Below are 16628 nucleotides of genomic sequence, written 5' to 3'. Positions count from 1 at the left end.
CAAACAGGCCTTACTTAAAATCACAAAAGTCCTTGACCGACGCAATGCCTTTCACAGATTTCCCCAGAGATCCCTAAGTAAAAGTGTAGCATATTTTGTAAAGCTAGTTTTAAAAGTAAAGGACAGATTCAGTTGTGCTCTTGAGGGCAAATCACGAGTTACGACTAACTGAAATACACTAATCTAATAAAAATATTTACTATAATTAGGGAAAGGCCTTTGCCTAGCAGTGGGACACTCAAATAGGCTAAAGAAAGAAAGAAATACTAAAATGTGTAGGTATGCTTAAAGTACACAAGCCTTAGGTTTCATTTGTTAAAAAAAAAATGATTGACGGAAATACTTAGATACCTCACGACATGAAATTACCTCTTTGGGTTAGACTGAGTAATGCAATGAAGCGCATCAAAAAGTAACAAAACCTTTAAACCAGAATATTCTACTCCAAACCGGATATAAACCATCTTTAAATAGCGTGCTTTTAATGTTATGGTAGAGTAATTTGATTAGCCTCCAGGTTTACAAGCCTTTATTGAGCTGTTGTTGTCCATCTTCTGATTAGAAATGGCTTTTAAAATCTATACTAAACATTTCCCACCCTTTTGCGACAGTAAAGTTAAAATGTACAAGTAGGTTACCGATATTTCATAAGTTCTGTCCAAACCTGGCAATATTATGATTTATGAAACTCGTGATAAATAATACAGTAAATTTATACATTTAGCGTTTGCGTCAAATCCGTTAGTTCTGATTTTTTGCAGACTTATTTATGTTGGTCCAATGAATAATCCAAGTTGGTGACCTCGAGCGCCAAACGCAACTTTGTCAAAAATCGAAAAACCTGCGAAAATTTCGGTTTTGTTTAGTTTTGGGCGATTCTAACCCTAAAAGACTAGTTTTTGATAGTACCTTCCTTAGGCGTTTTTAGAGAAGACTAAGTTGCGTTCGGCGCTCTAAGTCACAAACTTGGATTATTAATTGGGCCAACATCGTGAATAAGTCTGCAAAAAATCAGATCTACCGGATTTGACGCAGAAGAGCCACGTTACAAAATTCTATAATTTCACTGGATTAAAATAACAAGGTGAAAAACCAAGGCAGAAGACCTGCCGCTGAAGTTTGAAAATACAACGAATACGAATACTATACAGGATATAAAAATACTTTACAAAACAAAACGTCTGGAGAAGGCCCGGAGTCCCCGGAGAAACCAATACGACTGGAATGAATTTATAATATTTGGACATAGTGTGCATATGCTAAATTAGGAAACATAAACACCGGTAGGTGCATTCAGCGATTTAATATTGACGTGACGTTAATATTGAGAATATTGGGATGCGCCTACAAGTATATACTCCTAGGCGGACCGTTTCCACCAGAGAAACGATGTCAACATTATAACTAACCTTTCCTACAATTGGAAAATAACATGTGAAATTTGCCTCGCCTCGTCTCGCCGGTGCTATTGAGCAGTTTGTTGTCAGTGTCCATTAGCTGATTACAAACGGTAGCTTTTGTAGCACTCTGTTTGAAAATGGAACAATAATATAAAAGGTTCTCAATAGCTGGACGCGAGAGAGGATTGCAAAGTTTTTGGAAAGTTTGCTAAAAACTAAATCAATCTAGTAATGACTTAACAGAAAATGAATTTAAAGGAATGTTCTGAGAAGCTTAAAGCGGAACAAAGAACTGCAAAGTTAAAAACTGTTTGTATTTATAAGTCTTTGTAACATGAAACGGAAAAAAAAATAGGTATTTGCACGGTTGTTAAAGTTGTTGTCTCCCATTTCACCAAGGGTTATTGAAACTTCATTCCAGAAAACATTAGACTCTAGATTCTAGAAGATCACAGAATCAGAGATTTTAAACCTTTTCTGTAAAAAATAATAATTTTACAGATGAATTATAACGGCTGTACGACTTTACAGAAAAGCCGTTATTATCGTATTAATTTTGCGGTTTACCAGTGGTATAACATCAATCTGTAGATTTCTCCACTACTCCTCAGTCCTCTCTTCTACAGCTAACTAGAAACAAGATGCATTGAAATGTAGACATAAACTATCGATTGTATAGTACCTAATTAAATTTGTACTATGTGTACCTTGGTCGAGCGTTGACCTGCCAAGCCTGCAATGTACATATATCTACCACAGATCGTTTGCTCTCATATGTGGTGGTCAAAAATCGTAGGCTCAAATCTCGGTTGTGCTTTAATATTCGTTCTCGAAAAAATTCAAACTGATGGGCTTTTTAAGGTAGTTTTAGTGTCTTTATTTGTTTTTTGTTATGTCTATTATGTGCATATACCTTTAGTTTTAGATTGTAAGGTTTGACATGTATTGACACATCTGTGATTTACTGTTTTAAATATATTTTAGTAAAAGATGGTCAGGATCCTTATTATACACAGACAAGAGTTTAATTTAATTAAAATTTAGTGTAAGAATGCACGTAACGTTAACGATGACACGCTGGTAAATAACAAAAGTTCAAGTGTAAACGTGGTCTATACTTCTGTAGTATTTCCTCTGCCATGGAGAGACTTGTTGTCCAGGGACGGGTTCTTGGCTGTAGGTCAAGAGGACGTTCCCCAATGCGTTAGACGGATCAGATAAAAGCCCTTACCAACACCCCACTTTACATATGTGCCAGAGAAGCATCTGCCAGGGAGAACTGGCGTAGAATCGTTCGTCGTTCAACGTGACCACGACTGCTCTGCCAAGAGTAATTCGACGGAGAAGAAGAAGTATTTACTCGTAAATTAGTGTAATTAAGACGAAGTGCTTGAAAATGGTGATCCTCTCTTATTCATAAAATTTTACTGATGCCGTGCTAATACGCATCAGTATGATAACGGAGTTAAAACGACACTGTGCGTCGATATTGATATCTTGCGGAATTTGCTAATGCATCACAAATCGGAGTCTGTGGATGGTAGTCTGTGTAACAGAGAGACATTACCTTCACAAGTCATTACGGCTGATGTATATTGACAGGTTAAACAGCTTTGCAGAAAACTCAATTAGTAACCAGACACTAAAATGTATCGACGAGGCCAAGAGGTCAGAGTTTCTAATGGCACCTTGTGCTGTCGCCATCAGATAAATCGGAGCGGGCAAGGTGGTCAAATATATCTGAACATGCACATTAACATATTGATGATAGAGGTTTTGTTAAGATATTTGTGAACACCTTAGCCGCTCCGATGTATCTAATGGTTTGTAAACTACTAACTGTTGTGACATTTATCATAAAATTTTACTGAGAAATCTGTTATTGTTGCAAAGAAATTCACTGCTTCAGAATAGTTACAAAAAGAAAATCTACTGAAGTATTTTATGAAGCTCATTTCAAAGTATTTCCAGCGAATATGCAATTTGCATAATTTTATTCTTAGCACTGCAATTCATATTTGCATGCAATAGTCTCATTTTCTATAACGAGTGCACTGAGATTTAGAAGATCACAATGTCTCAATTTCTCATTTTTAACCCTGGAGGATTATTTTATGAAACTGCCGTGTGTATTTTTATTTGCAAGTTCCGTTTTAGTAAATAAATAATTATTTGTATGGCCAAGATCCTCGGACGTTGCGCCACAGCAGTAAGTATGTCTAAGCAACATGGCAATTGGCTATCATAGCAATAGTTTGAGAATACCGAAGGAGCGTGAGCGTGAGGAGCCAATATAAATAAAGTTGAAGTTATGGAACCGTTGCATAATAGAACATTGTTTACGTGATATTGTTAAAGCAGAACAAAGACTGAGGCCTTGCGGTTCATTGACATCGGCTGCAGAGTAGAACAGTTAGTGCATTTGGTTATAACGTCCAGATTTTTTTACTGAGCCCCAAGGAGCATAAGAGGCGGGTGACCTCCTTTTGTCGGCTGTACACACTCGTCGACAGGCTCTTGCCGAGAGTCTCGGCATCGCTCATATCCAATCGGAGATGCGCGAGACGAGAAGGGAGCAGAATCTATGTGTGTACATGCTGCTCCCGGGTACAGCGGCAGCAACAACGGCGCCACAACAGTACCTAATGCAGCTACAGTTATCATCCGAATGTCACCGTTATGAGGTGAGCATGTACACATCACATACATTCTGCTCCCTTTTCGTCTCTTTGTCTCGGGGTCTCTCGACGAGTGTGTAGAACCCGCATTATGTATTCTCGCTTTTCCTCATAACGGTGACATTCGGATGATAACTGTAGCTGCATTAGGTACTGTTGTGGCGCCGTTGTTGCTGCCGCTGTACCCGTCAATTTCTTTGATAATACGAGTGACGTTCCACCGCAACAATATGCTGCTGCAGTTGATATCCAAACGTGACCTTAACACGTAAGGCCCACTTGCACCATTCCACTAACCCGGGGTTAACCGGTTAAACCAGGAGTTGCAATGGTTAGCCATACAATTTGACACTAGGTTAATAGTTTAACCACTTAACCCCGGGTTAGTGGAATGGTGCAAGTGGGCCTATGAGACGCGAAAGACAGAATCCGTTAGAGGTATATACAATTGTAAGTATAGACTATTCGATGATGACCGTTCATCATGTGGGAACGATTAGAGTTTATAATGATAACCGGCCATGTTGTTGTGCTCTGGCATCAATAGCTAAAGTGCAATCTATGCATAACGCGATAACGGTTAGCGATTACTTATCGAGTGCAACCGATAGATGGCGTCATGAGCAAGTTAAAATAAAGCAAAATGGAAAAATTGGATAAAAGACCTGGTAGCCTAATGGTAAGAGCGTGCGACTTTAATTCAGAGGTTCGCTGGATACTTATATTATTTGGGTAAGCTTGATGCTCAAGTTAGGACAAAGCCTTAGAGCTCTTTCCAAATGTTAAGATAGTGTAGCAAAGTGATTTACAAACTAGACCGAATAAGATAGAGTTGTGTCAGAGCCGTGATGAAGTAAGGTTAACGTGGAAAGATTTAAAAAATATTAAGCATAGAAGATGGATTATACGATTGGAGCTAAACAGCCAGCAAAAGCTTTGCAAAGCAGATTGATTTAGTTCGAGAAAGATATAGACATAAAGATTTTCCGGTACAATATTAAGACTTTCTTCAATAACATCATACACATAATAAAAAGTTATAAATACTGATTTCTTTGATGGAGCGAATCAGAATCATTCTCAAGACGCTACTATTCCATTCATTCATTAACAAAACACTATCACAAACAATAGAAGATCACACGTCAATCATGAACAAAACTACCTATGTACATAAACTCAACATCCACACATTTATACATTGAAATGCAAAGTCACGACATTATCTGCACCATGTGTGTTGTGTGAGCTTGATTGATAACAGCAATGTATACAATGGACACGGGTTGATCACGATGTGCAGTTTAAAGATTATGTCAACTGGATTACCTACTGCAACAGAAGTTGATAGTCATGATCATGGCACATATGTGTTTTGAGCAGTATCGCAACTTAATACAATGAAAATATTTAAATAGCTTACACAATCGTGTGTAATGCGATTTTCGGTAGGTAGCTGCCGACATTGTGTTATGGTGGTTATTCAAGGCATAACGGGAAGTTTCAAGAATTAGGCTGAGAAATTGAGAATGCTATTGTACTATTGCTAAATTAATAAGAGAAGATGAGTAAAGATCGTAGAAGATGTCGTGTGAAGGATATCAGTAAAAAGAGGTCGAGACTAAGTAATCGTTTCAAAATAACCTATTGTAAATAAGCAGTTACATAATGTAGAACCTGATAACTGGCTTGATTATTTTAACAAGGCTGGAAAAAGCCCTCTGCTTACAATTACGAACGCCTTTGACAAGACACTGCGAAATGAACGTGATTTTAAACTGCTTAAGAGACTGCAAAAAGCGTGCTAATGGAATTCTATAAACAGCAATTAACCTGAGGACGTTCTTTAGCCTTTGCACAAGATAATTTCACGTTTTTGTGATAAGGGTTGGAATGAGAGAACTCGCGAAGAGGCTATTGAAATATGGATCTTTTTACTGTTAACAAACGGTTGACTTTCGGTCGTCGAATAGATTGCGTCTCTTACTGTTACTATGAAGATCGGCCTTCGAACTTTATAATACTGATAATGCAGTGCAATGTCAGATATGTGGGTCAGATGTGACCGCACAGAGTAAAAATATTTACTATCAATTTATTTTAACATCACAAGGTGACATTGCAGACCTGTAGATTCTTGATACACTACGAGAACTTAATAAAACGGACCTTAACAAATCGATAGAGCTACCGCTACATTGCATAGGACTGTGAGGCCTGCGTGGAGGATCCCTGTCCTTAACTTTTCATCCCGTGAACGCTTCGATCCTGCCTATGAAGCCGATGGTCCTGAATTTGAATCCCGGTAAGGGCATTTGTTTGTGTGATGAGCACAGATATTTGTTCCTGACTCATGGATATAAGTTAGATAGTTGACTGCTGAGTGACGTTGATCAGTCCGCTAAATGTGGTTGGTGCAACTGGCCCTAAGTATTTGTATGTTTATATCGTTATCTGGTTAGTTGATTACCCAAAATACAAGCCTTCTTGAGGTTGGGACTTCAGTCTATTTGTGTAAGAATGTGCCTATACCTATAATATTTTATTTATATTATTTTTTATGGGTCCGCATGACTATACCCTTACGGTAATCTTGTTTGACACCAACTAGGTAAAAAACTCTGAATTCCCAATTGCCCAATACCATAAAAAAGACGTTAAACTTTATCGACCTCAAAGATTAATGGTCAATTCAATTTCTCTTTCCTTCATGTTTGCATAACGCGACAGCCGGGTTACGTTACGTACTGTCATCGATTTTAACCGTCGGTTAATATAATAACCGTGGGTTATCGGGCCCGGTGGAGCGTGGCCGCTCTTCCTTATTGCTGTAGTTTAGTAATCTATACATTGTTTATAATAAAATCACAGAAAGTGCCTGATTTAACCCGGTAGTCGACGATTTATGGAATAAATTTAACGTACTGTTTTTATGTACGTAGCGATAACTTTTAGAACACAAAGGTGTGACTATAGGGGAGGGAGGCTTATAGCGGGTATTGCACTTAATTTCGTAAAAAAGCGCTTAGTGCTTTAGGCTCTTCTCCCCTACCTGCAATCCCTTCATTATCGGTCACATGTGGAGGCTGATTAACTGATAGTTATTAAAAAAGATTTAATAGAAGACAGATTAAAGTTTCTGTGAAGTTTCAAAGTGTTGAAGCTACGTTATGTAACATTTCTGTAGTTATTTGACATCAGTAAATTTTGCGTTAAGCCCGCTATGAAATAATATTAGCCGTGGACAAATTTATCAGTTAAATTTAAAACACTATGCCGTTTTGATAAAATGGTGTTACAACCTTTTTTCATGCCGATTAATACGGATCGGCTGATAATACGACGGTATCGGTAGGTATACAGACTATAGTGGTTTTTTACAACCGATATACTTCCCCAAATAAGTTTAAGAGTAAGCCAGGTAATTATTAGGAAAAAAGAGTCGTGCCCAGCGCGAATCTCGTGGCAGAAGATTCACCTTCGAGCGAAATTTTACCTTTTATCTCAATAACTCTGAAAATAGACTCGTACTTCTGTTTAAAAATTAGCTCGTCAGAGCCCTAGGATATAATTATTACTAGCTATTTTATACTAAAATTATACTGATATGCACCGCAGGGTAAGGATAGGCCTACAACTGAAAATAAATGAAACTTAGACATGACATCGTGGTTTTTTATACAGCCATCTTAATCCTTATAAGGGTTTTGGTTGGAGTTTGCTTTTGTAAATACCTAGAACATTCGGGCCACGGCGGCATGGGTTGAATTTTCTCAATTATAAGCAATCTCTTAAGGGCCCACTCTAAAATAGAGTATATAAATATTTTCTATTAACTATGACATACCTGTTTAACAGCGCCATCGACATAGTCCTCGCAAACGTTCTTCGCGAAGGTCTCAACGAGGAAGGTCCGTCCGGGGATGGTGAAGGTAGGCACATTCCCGAAGAATATGAAGAAGTTTTAGAAGTCTAAGGTGCTGTTTAAACTTAAGTACATACATACCTGTTTAACAGCGCCATCTACATAGTCCTCGCAAACGTTCTTCGCGAAGAAGGTCTCAACGGGGAAGGTCCGCCCGGGGATGGTGAAGGTAGGCACATTGCCGAAGAATATGAAGAAGTTTTAGAAGTCTAAGGTGCTGTTTAAACTTAAGTACATACATACCTGTTTAACAGCGCCATCGACATAGTCCTCGCAAACGTTCTTCGCGAAGAAGGTCTCAACGGGGAAGGTCCGCCCGGGGATGGTGAAGGTCGGTACATTGCCGAAGAACGAGGAAAACTTTGAGGAGTCCATGGTGGCGGAGGTCACGATCAGCTTGAGGTCGCTGCGCCGGGCTACCACCTGCGGACAAACGGAATATTCAATATTAGCTTTTGCCCGCGACTTCGTCTGCGTGGAGTTAGTAATTTGGGTAACTTATTTTTTAATCTTCCACCCCACTTTTCACCCCCTTAAAGGGTGATTTCCGTGATAAAAACTACCCTATCTCCTTCCTCGGGAGTCTCGGGACTCAAACTATCTCCATACCAAATTTCAACTAAATCGGTTCAACGGGTTAAACGTGAACTGGAAACAGACTGACAGACAGACAGACAGACACACTTTCACATTTATAATATTACTAGCTTTTGCCCGCGACTTCGTCTGCGTGGAATTAGTAACAGCAGCTAAAGTAGGTACCTATAGCGCCTCGATAATGCTAATAGCAATCATTCAATTCGCGCATTGCTTACTTCAATTACTAGGCAATTCATTAACTCTTTTAATTCCACTCCCTTTGCACTCTCTCCGGGGATGATTTCCGACTTAAAAATTATCCTATACCTATATCCTTCTCCTGGACTCAAATCACCTCTATACCAAATTTCAACTAAATCGGTTCAGCGGCTTAAGAGTGAAGAGGTAAAAGACACACTTTCGCCTTTATAATATTAGTATGGGTGGATCAATTTTATTTGCTGTTAATCTGGGGTGTCAGCCAGGCGGCAATAGTAGTAAACTATAGTTTGTTAAAAAATGTTATGCTATGTTCCATTGTCAAGGATACTGATTTGCAGTGGAAAAGTTTCCAAAATTGCGAAATTTCCACATGGTGAAAATTCGGAATCTTCGCATATTTTTGTATGGGAATCAAAACTGTCCATCTTAGTCTAGAGAGCCCAAAAAATCGGAAATAAAGGTCAAAAAATAAAATCGCGATAGACCCAGTTTTAAAATGTATTCAAATCATTTAAGTTTTCAATGTTATAGAGCCCAGAAAATCAACATTCCAACATTGTAAGAACATAACAATACAGGGTAGGTATTAGCTCCAAGTAATTGTATTAAGTTAATTAACAAAATGTCGTGCTGTGAGTCGTCTGTCTTCTTGCCAATTTGCGAGTTAGCCGTTTATTTAACTTTAGCCATTTAAAGTTCAAATACCTCGTGATCTTACTCTTAAGCAGGCCACTGACGAGCCTTCCAAATGGATGCCGTTACAATGGATTCGTCCAAATGGACGGCATCCTAATATTAAACATTGTACGTTTTTGACATTCACGGAGCGATTTTGGATTGCAGCCACGCTATTTGGACTGTTGGAAGGCTCGTCAGTGGCCACCTTTACTCGTTATGGGTTATAATTATAAGTTACAATGATGTAATGTAAGTTTTTATCAGAGTTCATGAAAAATATGGACAGTTGAAGTACTGCTTCCTTCAGGCTTAAAAAACTATGGCCCGTTGACCCTTATTTTTGGCCTGCGGAAACGAAGAAGAAAAACCAAAGGTCATACAATACGGCCCATGCAAAGAAAGATGGTAAAGCTATAGGCCTGTCGTGGCCTTTGGGTGAAAAGGTTTGGAAACCCTTTTATCATAGTAGAAGAAAGTCGACACTTTCAAATCAAACTAACTGATGGTAACTTGCTTCGCTTTTTTGCAGTCCATTCTCCATCTTCAAAACTCTCCCAACACACACGTAACATCACCTTCTACTTATGATACTAGCTTTGGAGTATTATCAAGACGTTTAATTTATCGTATATGTAAACCTTATTGCAAAGGCATAGGGTCCACTAACAGTCGATGTGTACAACGGTACATGTGTAAGAGATGTGTTAAGTGTAGAAACTTGAAAAGGCGTTAATAATAGCAATTACAATTAAAGTACAATTTCACGCTCCGTCAGTTCGCATTCTATTTGCGTAATATGGCTGAGTATTCCATTATGTTTACAGAGCGCTGGCGACTCGAAAGTTTAGGTAAGTAATATATATTGTTTCACGCTGAAAATGTTAATACACTGTTGGAAATCTGATGCTAACCATAATTTTTTTCATCCTGATACATTTTTAGTGTTCCGTACAAAACTTTGTTTACGGAACACTTATGGGATCACTTCGGTCTTGCAAATCAGTTAAATACGTTTTTCTTAGAGACCGTTTGACATAGATACCTAAAATTTGGAACAGTTATAGCAATTACCACCACTCATATTGTAAATAAGTCAAAACTGCTTATTTCTTATTCAAGGGGGAAATTTAGGGGGTTGAGAAGGGTAGGCTGAAACTTTTTTCATTTGTAAGAATCGTGTGGGGTACCATTAGAAAGCTTGCAAAAAATTGAGTCGACGGACTGATTTTGACTTCATTTTAGACTGCAATAGTTTCGTCAAAAAATGCATTTAAAGTTGCAAGTTTTCATACAAAAATTTTCACCTCTGTCCTGGCGATTTTCGCGAAAACTATAGCTAACAGGCAGCTGACCAGTCAATACCCAACTTAAAGAAGCATGGAGACGGCGGGAAAATTATCAGCTTAACTTTATCCTTATTAGTTTTTCAACTGCAGCTTGACCTTTGGTTGCTTAGGGCTAGCTAACTGATGCTTACACTGGTCAATTCATATTAGGCGAGAAACATCCTTAGTTAAAACTTGGGCATTGAAATTTATGACTTATATCTTTGACACAAAGTTTAATTCTGCTTGCTTATTTTTGTGGGATATTTAATTTTATCTCAATAGCCTACTATAACTACTATAAGTATGAGAGAGATCTACAAAATACGACCTTATTATATTGCAAATAAGTTTCAATTTCGAACGGGCTTTCCAACCAATGGACTAGGCATCTCAAAAATCTGAAAAATTCAAATTAAGAATTCCGTTCTTGACTGTCGTTGTGTTTTTTTTTCCACAATAGGACACATAGAGTTAGTAAGGCGTATAGAGGTAATAAAGTCATTTAATATTTATGAACAGCTTTGGCCTCATGTATAGATTTTATTGAGAGTATCTGATTCGTCGAAACAATATACACAATATTCCTTTTCATTAAGTAGTTACCATTACATTTCTGTATTAATGGTATAATTATAATATCTATTAATTATCATTCAGTACTTATAATATGTATATTTTTGAACGGATCGGTGAGCAACAAGATTCAAGGCTATAACCGCGAAAATAGAAGTTCGCAAATTGCGAGCATTTTTCTCTGTCACTCTAATTACGCCTTCATTGGAGTAAAAGAGAAAGATCCCCGCAAAATGCAAATTTCGGTTTTCGCGGTAGCCCCTCAGTCCTGTTACGAGAAAATAATTTTGGAGGACATTATAGACCGGGAGATAGTGACACATTTTACTGGGTCATTTGTACCAGTATGGCGGTTCGTCAGGGGTGCGAATCGTTTAGCAATAAAAAAAAAATTAACTCCTTTGCGGCGGATGGTGGTCATTTGGAACCATCCGAAAAGTATGGCATGGTGATCAGTGTTGCCAACTCGGATTTTGAAAAAATGCTAGACTAACGACTAGATTATGCCAAAATTATGCCAAAGTTTTTTTAAATATGCTAAAAAAAATGCTAATATGTCACTTGAATTTAGACATTTAAAATAATATGGTGTTTAAAAATAATCAGTAAAAAACAATTAATTGTCTGATCAAATCTGCAAAACGAAACTCAAATATGTCAAATGCACGAAAATCAGAGGTAAATTGAACTGAATTTATTTGCTATTTTACAAAAATTACACATATATAGTCCGTTGAAGTCCATCCGCCCACAAAAGTCAAAATTCATGGGAAAATATGAACCACATAAGGCGATGGCGCATATTGTTGCTGACAAGTTGGTGCAAATTTGGCTAGACTAAACTATGCTAAAAAATATGCCAGATGCTAAATGGAAAATTTTGGTGCCAAAGCGAGTGAAAATATGCCAGATCTGGCATCATTTATGCCAAGTTGGCAACACTGATGGTGATGTCCATGAATGGCTGCTCGACGATGATCACCTGTGCAAAAATTAGCTTGGCACAAATGATTGAATTGTTTTTTTTTTAATTAATGTGTTCGCCTCGGTATGGCGGGCTGTAAGTCACACCGGAGAAGTATGGCATTACGCTACCGTCTACTTCTTTTTTTATGGACTATCGAATAATACGAGGATTTTTGTGGAACAAATCGTTCGACACTCGTATTTTATCCGACACGTTCGACTAACGCCCACGCGATTGGGCCGCCGGTACCAGCGCTATGACTATCATTTTTATTTCGTTCATTACGTACTTAGACCCCTGACGAACCGCCATACTGGTACAAATGACCCAGTAAAATGTGTCACTATCTCCCGGTCTATTAATAGTATATGACAGTTAAATATCACAGTTTTTAGAAACAAAGGTAAAATTGACGAAATATTTAAAGTAAGCCGATCTTGTTTTTTAGCAGTTCTAAATAATATTAAGAGCCAACAGGAGTGGTCATTTCTCCATACAAACGTAGTCCTCGTTTTCCTCCGTGGTTTTTGAAGCTAGAGCAATGATTTTTTCAACACAGATTAATATTGTCAATATCTGTGTCGGACCGTTTTGCTTTTTTTTATATTTTTGTTTTTTAAGGCGCTAGAGCCCTTCAAAAATGGCCAAAATGGCCTAATTGATTATGCCGCAATGAGAGGCGTGGTATTCAAAACTGATATCAATTAGCCAAAAAAGCAAAACGGTCCGACACAGATAATTTCATAATCATTTAGATTTCCAAATTTGGTTACGATTGGTTAAGTTTTGGAGGAGGAAAAAGAGGACTACGAAACCTCGATTTTTGTCATTTTTACGCAGGATTTTTCGCCTCAGCTGCAGTTGTCCCTATCGCACTAATTTTAGGGGCGGAGTCAAGTTTCTAAATACGTACACAGCCAGAAAAGTGATGGGCAATAGTCGACATTTAATGTCGATAATCTAGTGATGTAAGAAACTAAGAAGTTATCGATAAACCGTCTTGTGTGAAAATATCTAGATCCTCCTAAGACACGAGGGGTTTTGCGTTGAGAGGGAACACATTTTTGTAGTTACATAGGTAGGTACAAACTATTTTGAACTTTTTGATTGTAATATTTCAAATTAGAAATCAAAATCAAAAATATTTTATTGCATGGTTATGGGTTTACAAAATTTTTAGGTACAGTCACGCTCCGTAATTGTCGAGCAATTTAAGGTCCTAGCTAGGGAATGCAATCTCGCACCAAGATTGGCGATTCGAGATCTCGCACGAAAAATCCGAATCGAGATTGGGTGTTTCGAGATCTCGACAGTCAGATTTTCGGGATCGAGATTAATATCTCGACGAGATCGAATTTGACAAAGTAACTAAAAATGTGTTATTTTAATCAATAATCTCTAAGAATTCCATAGATATATAGACATCGTAAAATCGGGCGTATCGAGATATTCCTAGGAATATAATGAAACGCCGACATTTCATGATCTGCCTAGCGAACACCAGCCATTTTGCGCAAACCTCTCAAGGTGTGATATTCTGATATTCCTATAGTCTATACGCAAATTAAACAAAAGTCGTCTTCTTCACGATTTTCGTCGACATCTCTTCTAAATACCTAAAACTGGTATGGACGTGTTCCTCGTGGTCTCCAGAATATGAATAAACCGGTTTTTATTTTATGGAGGGGGGGGACGTGTCGAAAAAAAGGAAGGAAAAAGTGGGCGGCCGACCAGCATTGATATTTGTTCACGTCTTTAGTCCTATGGGACCGATCGGTTCGTGTGAGATGGCGATTGAAAGAGTATTAAACGTGCAATTATTGTTTTATAATAACCGTAGTCATAACTGTAGTCATTTACAAAACATTTAAAATATATGATTTTTTACCGTGCATGCATGGCATAAGTACTGACAAAACATGCGTCTAACTCAATAAATTATAACTTTACCGCAATTAATGTTAATATAAAATATACGAAAAATTTCATTAGCTTTCCAAAAACAGAATTTTTATTGCTGTATGATATTATATAACAAAGTAATGATGAATTTTGTTCCGTCACGTAAATGGCGGGCGACCGACCTCAACTGATCATTATTTCTCGGGTTCTATTTTACTGATCAATTGGTGATGCATACCATTAGAAAGAATATTAAACATACTATAATTGGTTTCTAATAACCGTAGTCATAACTGTAGTCATTTACAAAATCATTGAAAATATGTATATGATTTCTCGATCAATTATTTTACAATGCGCCCGCTATGAAGCTAGGAATATCAAAGAATGCATTGCTCTGATGGATCTGCCGTCTCTTTCATAAGGAAGATCGTGATATGCCTGGGTTAATATTAGATCAGGAAATGGTGGCGTTTCATGATACGCCAAGGATTACGATTTTTCGATATGCCGCCGACATACTACTTATTTAAGGTACCTCATGTTATATTTTGAAAATAACAACAACAAATTAAATATTTAACATAAAATCAATTTAAATTTTTACTTTACTTCTATGAAATGCTATCGATGTTAAACCACTATTTACCTTTACTTAGAAACTGCGTAACAATAATAGAGCTAAAGCCGGACACATAATAGCACTGCCTGAACAACATGAATTTAAGGTCATAATATATATTACTTAAAACAAAGTATTTCACTTTCAGTCTTGTTCGAGATCTCGAATATATTAATCGAGATCTCGACCAAGATTGCATATATCGAGATTTCCTGTCAACTAGGTTAAATTTCGAAAATACGTGCAAGATCTAGCGAGATCTCGAAATTGCGAGATCTAGATAGCATTCCCTAGTCCTAGCTGAATTGGTTGTTTCATACACTTACTCTTACTCTATAGAATGTCCAATCCTGCCTTACAAAGACGTTAATATTTATATTTGTCATGTCTATACTTCGTTTCTGAGCATTATTGAAAAAAAAAAACTTACTTGATACTAGTATTAACCACTAAGCTAAGTACATAAATAGGGTAATTCGCCAGTAACAGGCCACTATTAGTAACTGGCCACGCCAAACCAAAAATGAATTCTATTCACCTATAAATAGAATTCATTTTAGTATAAGGTGGCCAGTTATTGAAACCTTATACCTACTAAAATGAATTCTGTATAGAGGTGAATAGAATTCATTTTTAGGGTTCCGTACCCAAAGGGTAAAACGGGACCCTATTACTAAGACTTCGCTGTCCGTCCGTCCGTCCGTCTGTCACCAGGCTGTATCTCACGAACCGTGATAGCTAGACAGTTGAAATTTTCACAGATGATGTATTTCTGTTGCCGCTATAACAACAAATACTAAAAACAGAATAAAATAAAGATTTAAATGGGGCTCCCATACAACAAACGTGATTTTTGACCAAAGTTAAGCAACGTCGGGAGGGGTCAGTACTTGGATGGGTGACCGTTTTCTTTTTTGCTTTTTTTTTGTTTTTTTTTTGCATTATGGTACGGAACCCTTCGTGCGCGAGTCCGACTCGCACTTGCCCGGTTTTTAGTTTAGGGCGGCCAGTTACTGGCGAATTACCCTATTCGATATCGAGTTCCGTAAACGTAAGCCGGGTAAGTAAAAAAGTTCAATCGCAATAGGGTAATTCGTCAGTGGCCACCCCAAACCAAAAATTAATTATATTCACCTATAAATAGAATTAATTTTAGTATAAAGTGGCCAGTTATTGAAGTTATTGAAACCTTATACTAAAATGAATTCTGTTTATAGGTGAATAGGATTCATTTTTAGTTTAGGGCGGCCAGTTATTAAAAGTGGCCAACTACTGGCGAATTACCCTACTTAGTAGTAGCAGTAACAAAAAGTGGCAATGCAAATTGCAATCAGTGAGGTGCGCGCCAGCGCGAGTACGCGCGCACCGCACGCGTCTGTGTGCGTGCATTACACACACAAATACAGTCTCTCACGGCGCGGTTACGCCCCGTCAGAGCGACGGGTATATTCAGCTTGAAATCTCAAAATTGACTTTTAGCTCAGCTCCCGTTTCGTCTTAAAGTCTATATATATGGCATATAGAACTAGAAACAAAATCAAATAAAAAATAATAATGAGTTCTAAATTCAAATTGAAGGAGTATACATTTAAGGTATTATAGGCCAAGCGCGCACCACGATATTAATTTTTGCGACACGATTTTAGAATCGCGCTGTAATATATCGCAGAAAATTCACTGCGCGCACTGCGATGAAAAAGTCGACGATTTGTTCATTCTCAACATGGATTTCGTACCAGTCGCTTGTCATGAAA

The 16628-nt window shown here is 37.7% G+C and overlaps 1 protein-coding gene across 1 annotated transcript in view; it reads right to left on the bottom strand.

Annotated features, from left to right (window-relative positions):
* LOC134669104 (pre-mRNA-splicing factor ATP-dependent RNA helicase PRP16) overlaps positions 1-16628 on the bottom strand; it is a 154342-nt gene that overhangs the window by 22770 nt on the left and 114944 nt on the right. Inside the window, exon 3 of the mRNA XM_063526639.1 lies at positions 8247-8426. Coding sequence (XP_063382709.1) covers positions 8247-8426 — 180 coding nt within the window. The remainder of the gene's footprint in view (positions 1-8246; positions 8427-16628) is intronic.

Source organism: Cydia fagiglandana, chromosome 11 (assembly GCF_963556715.1).
Source record: "Cydia fagiglandana chromosome 11, ilCydFagi1.1, whole genome shotgun sequence".
NCBI lineage: Eukaryota > Metazoa > Arthropoda > Insecta > Lepidoptera > Tortricidae > Cydia > Cydia fagiglandana.
The sequence above is the reverse complement of the archived record's forward strand: the minus strand, read 5'-3'. Positions and strand labels throughout refer to the sequence as shown.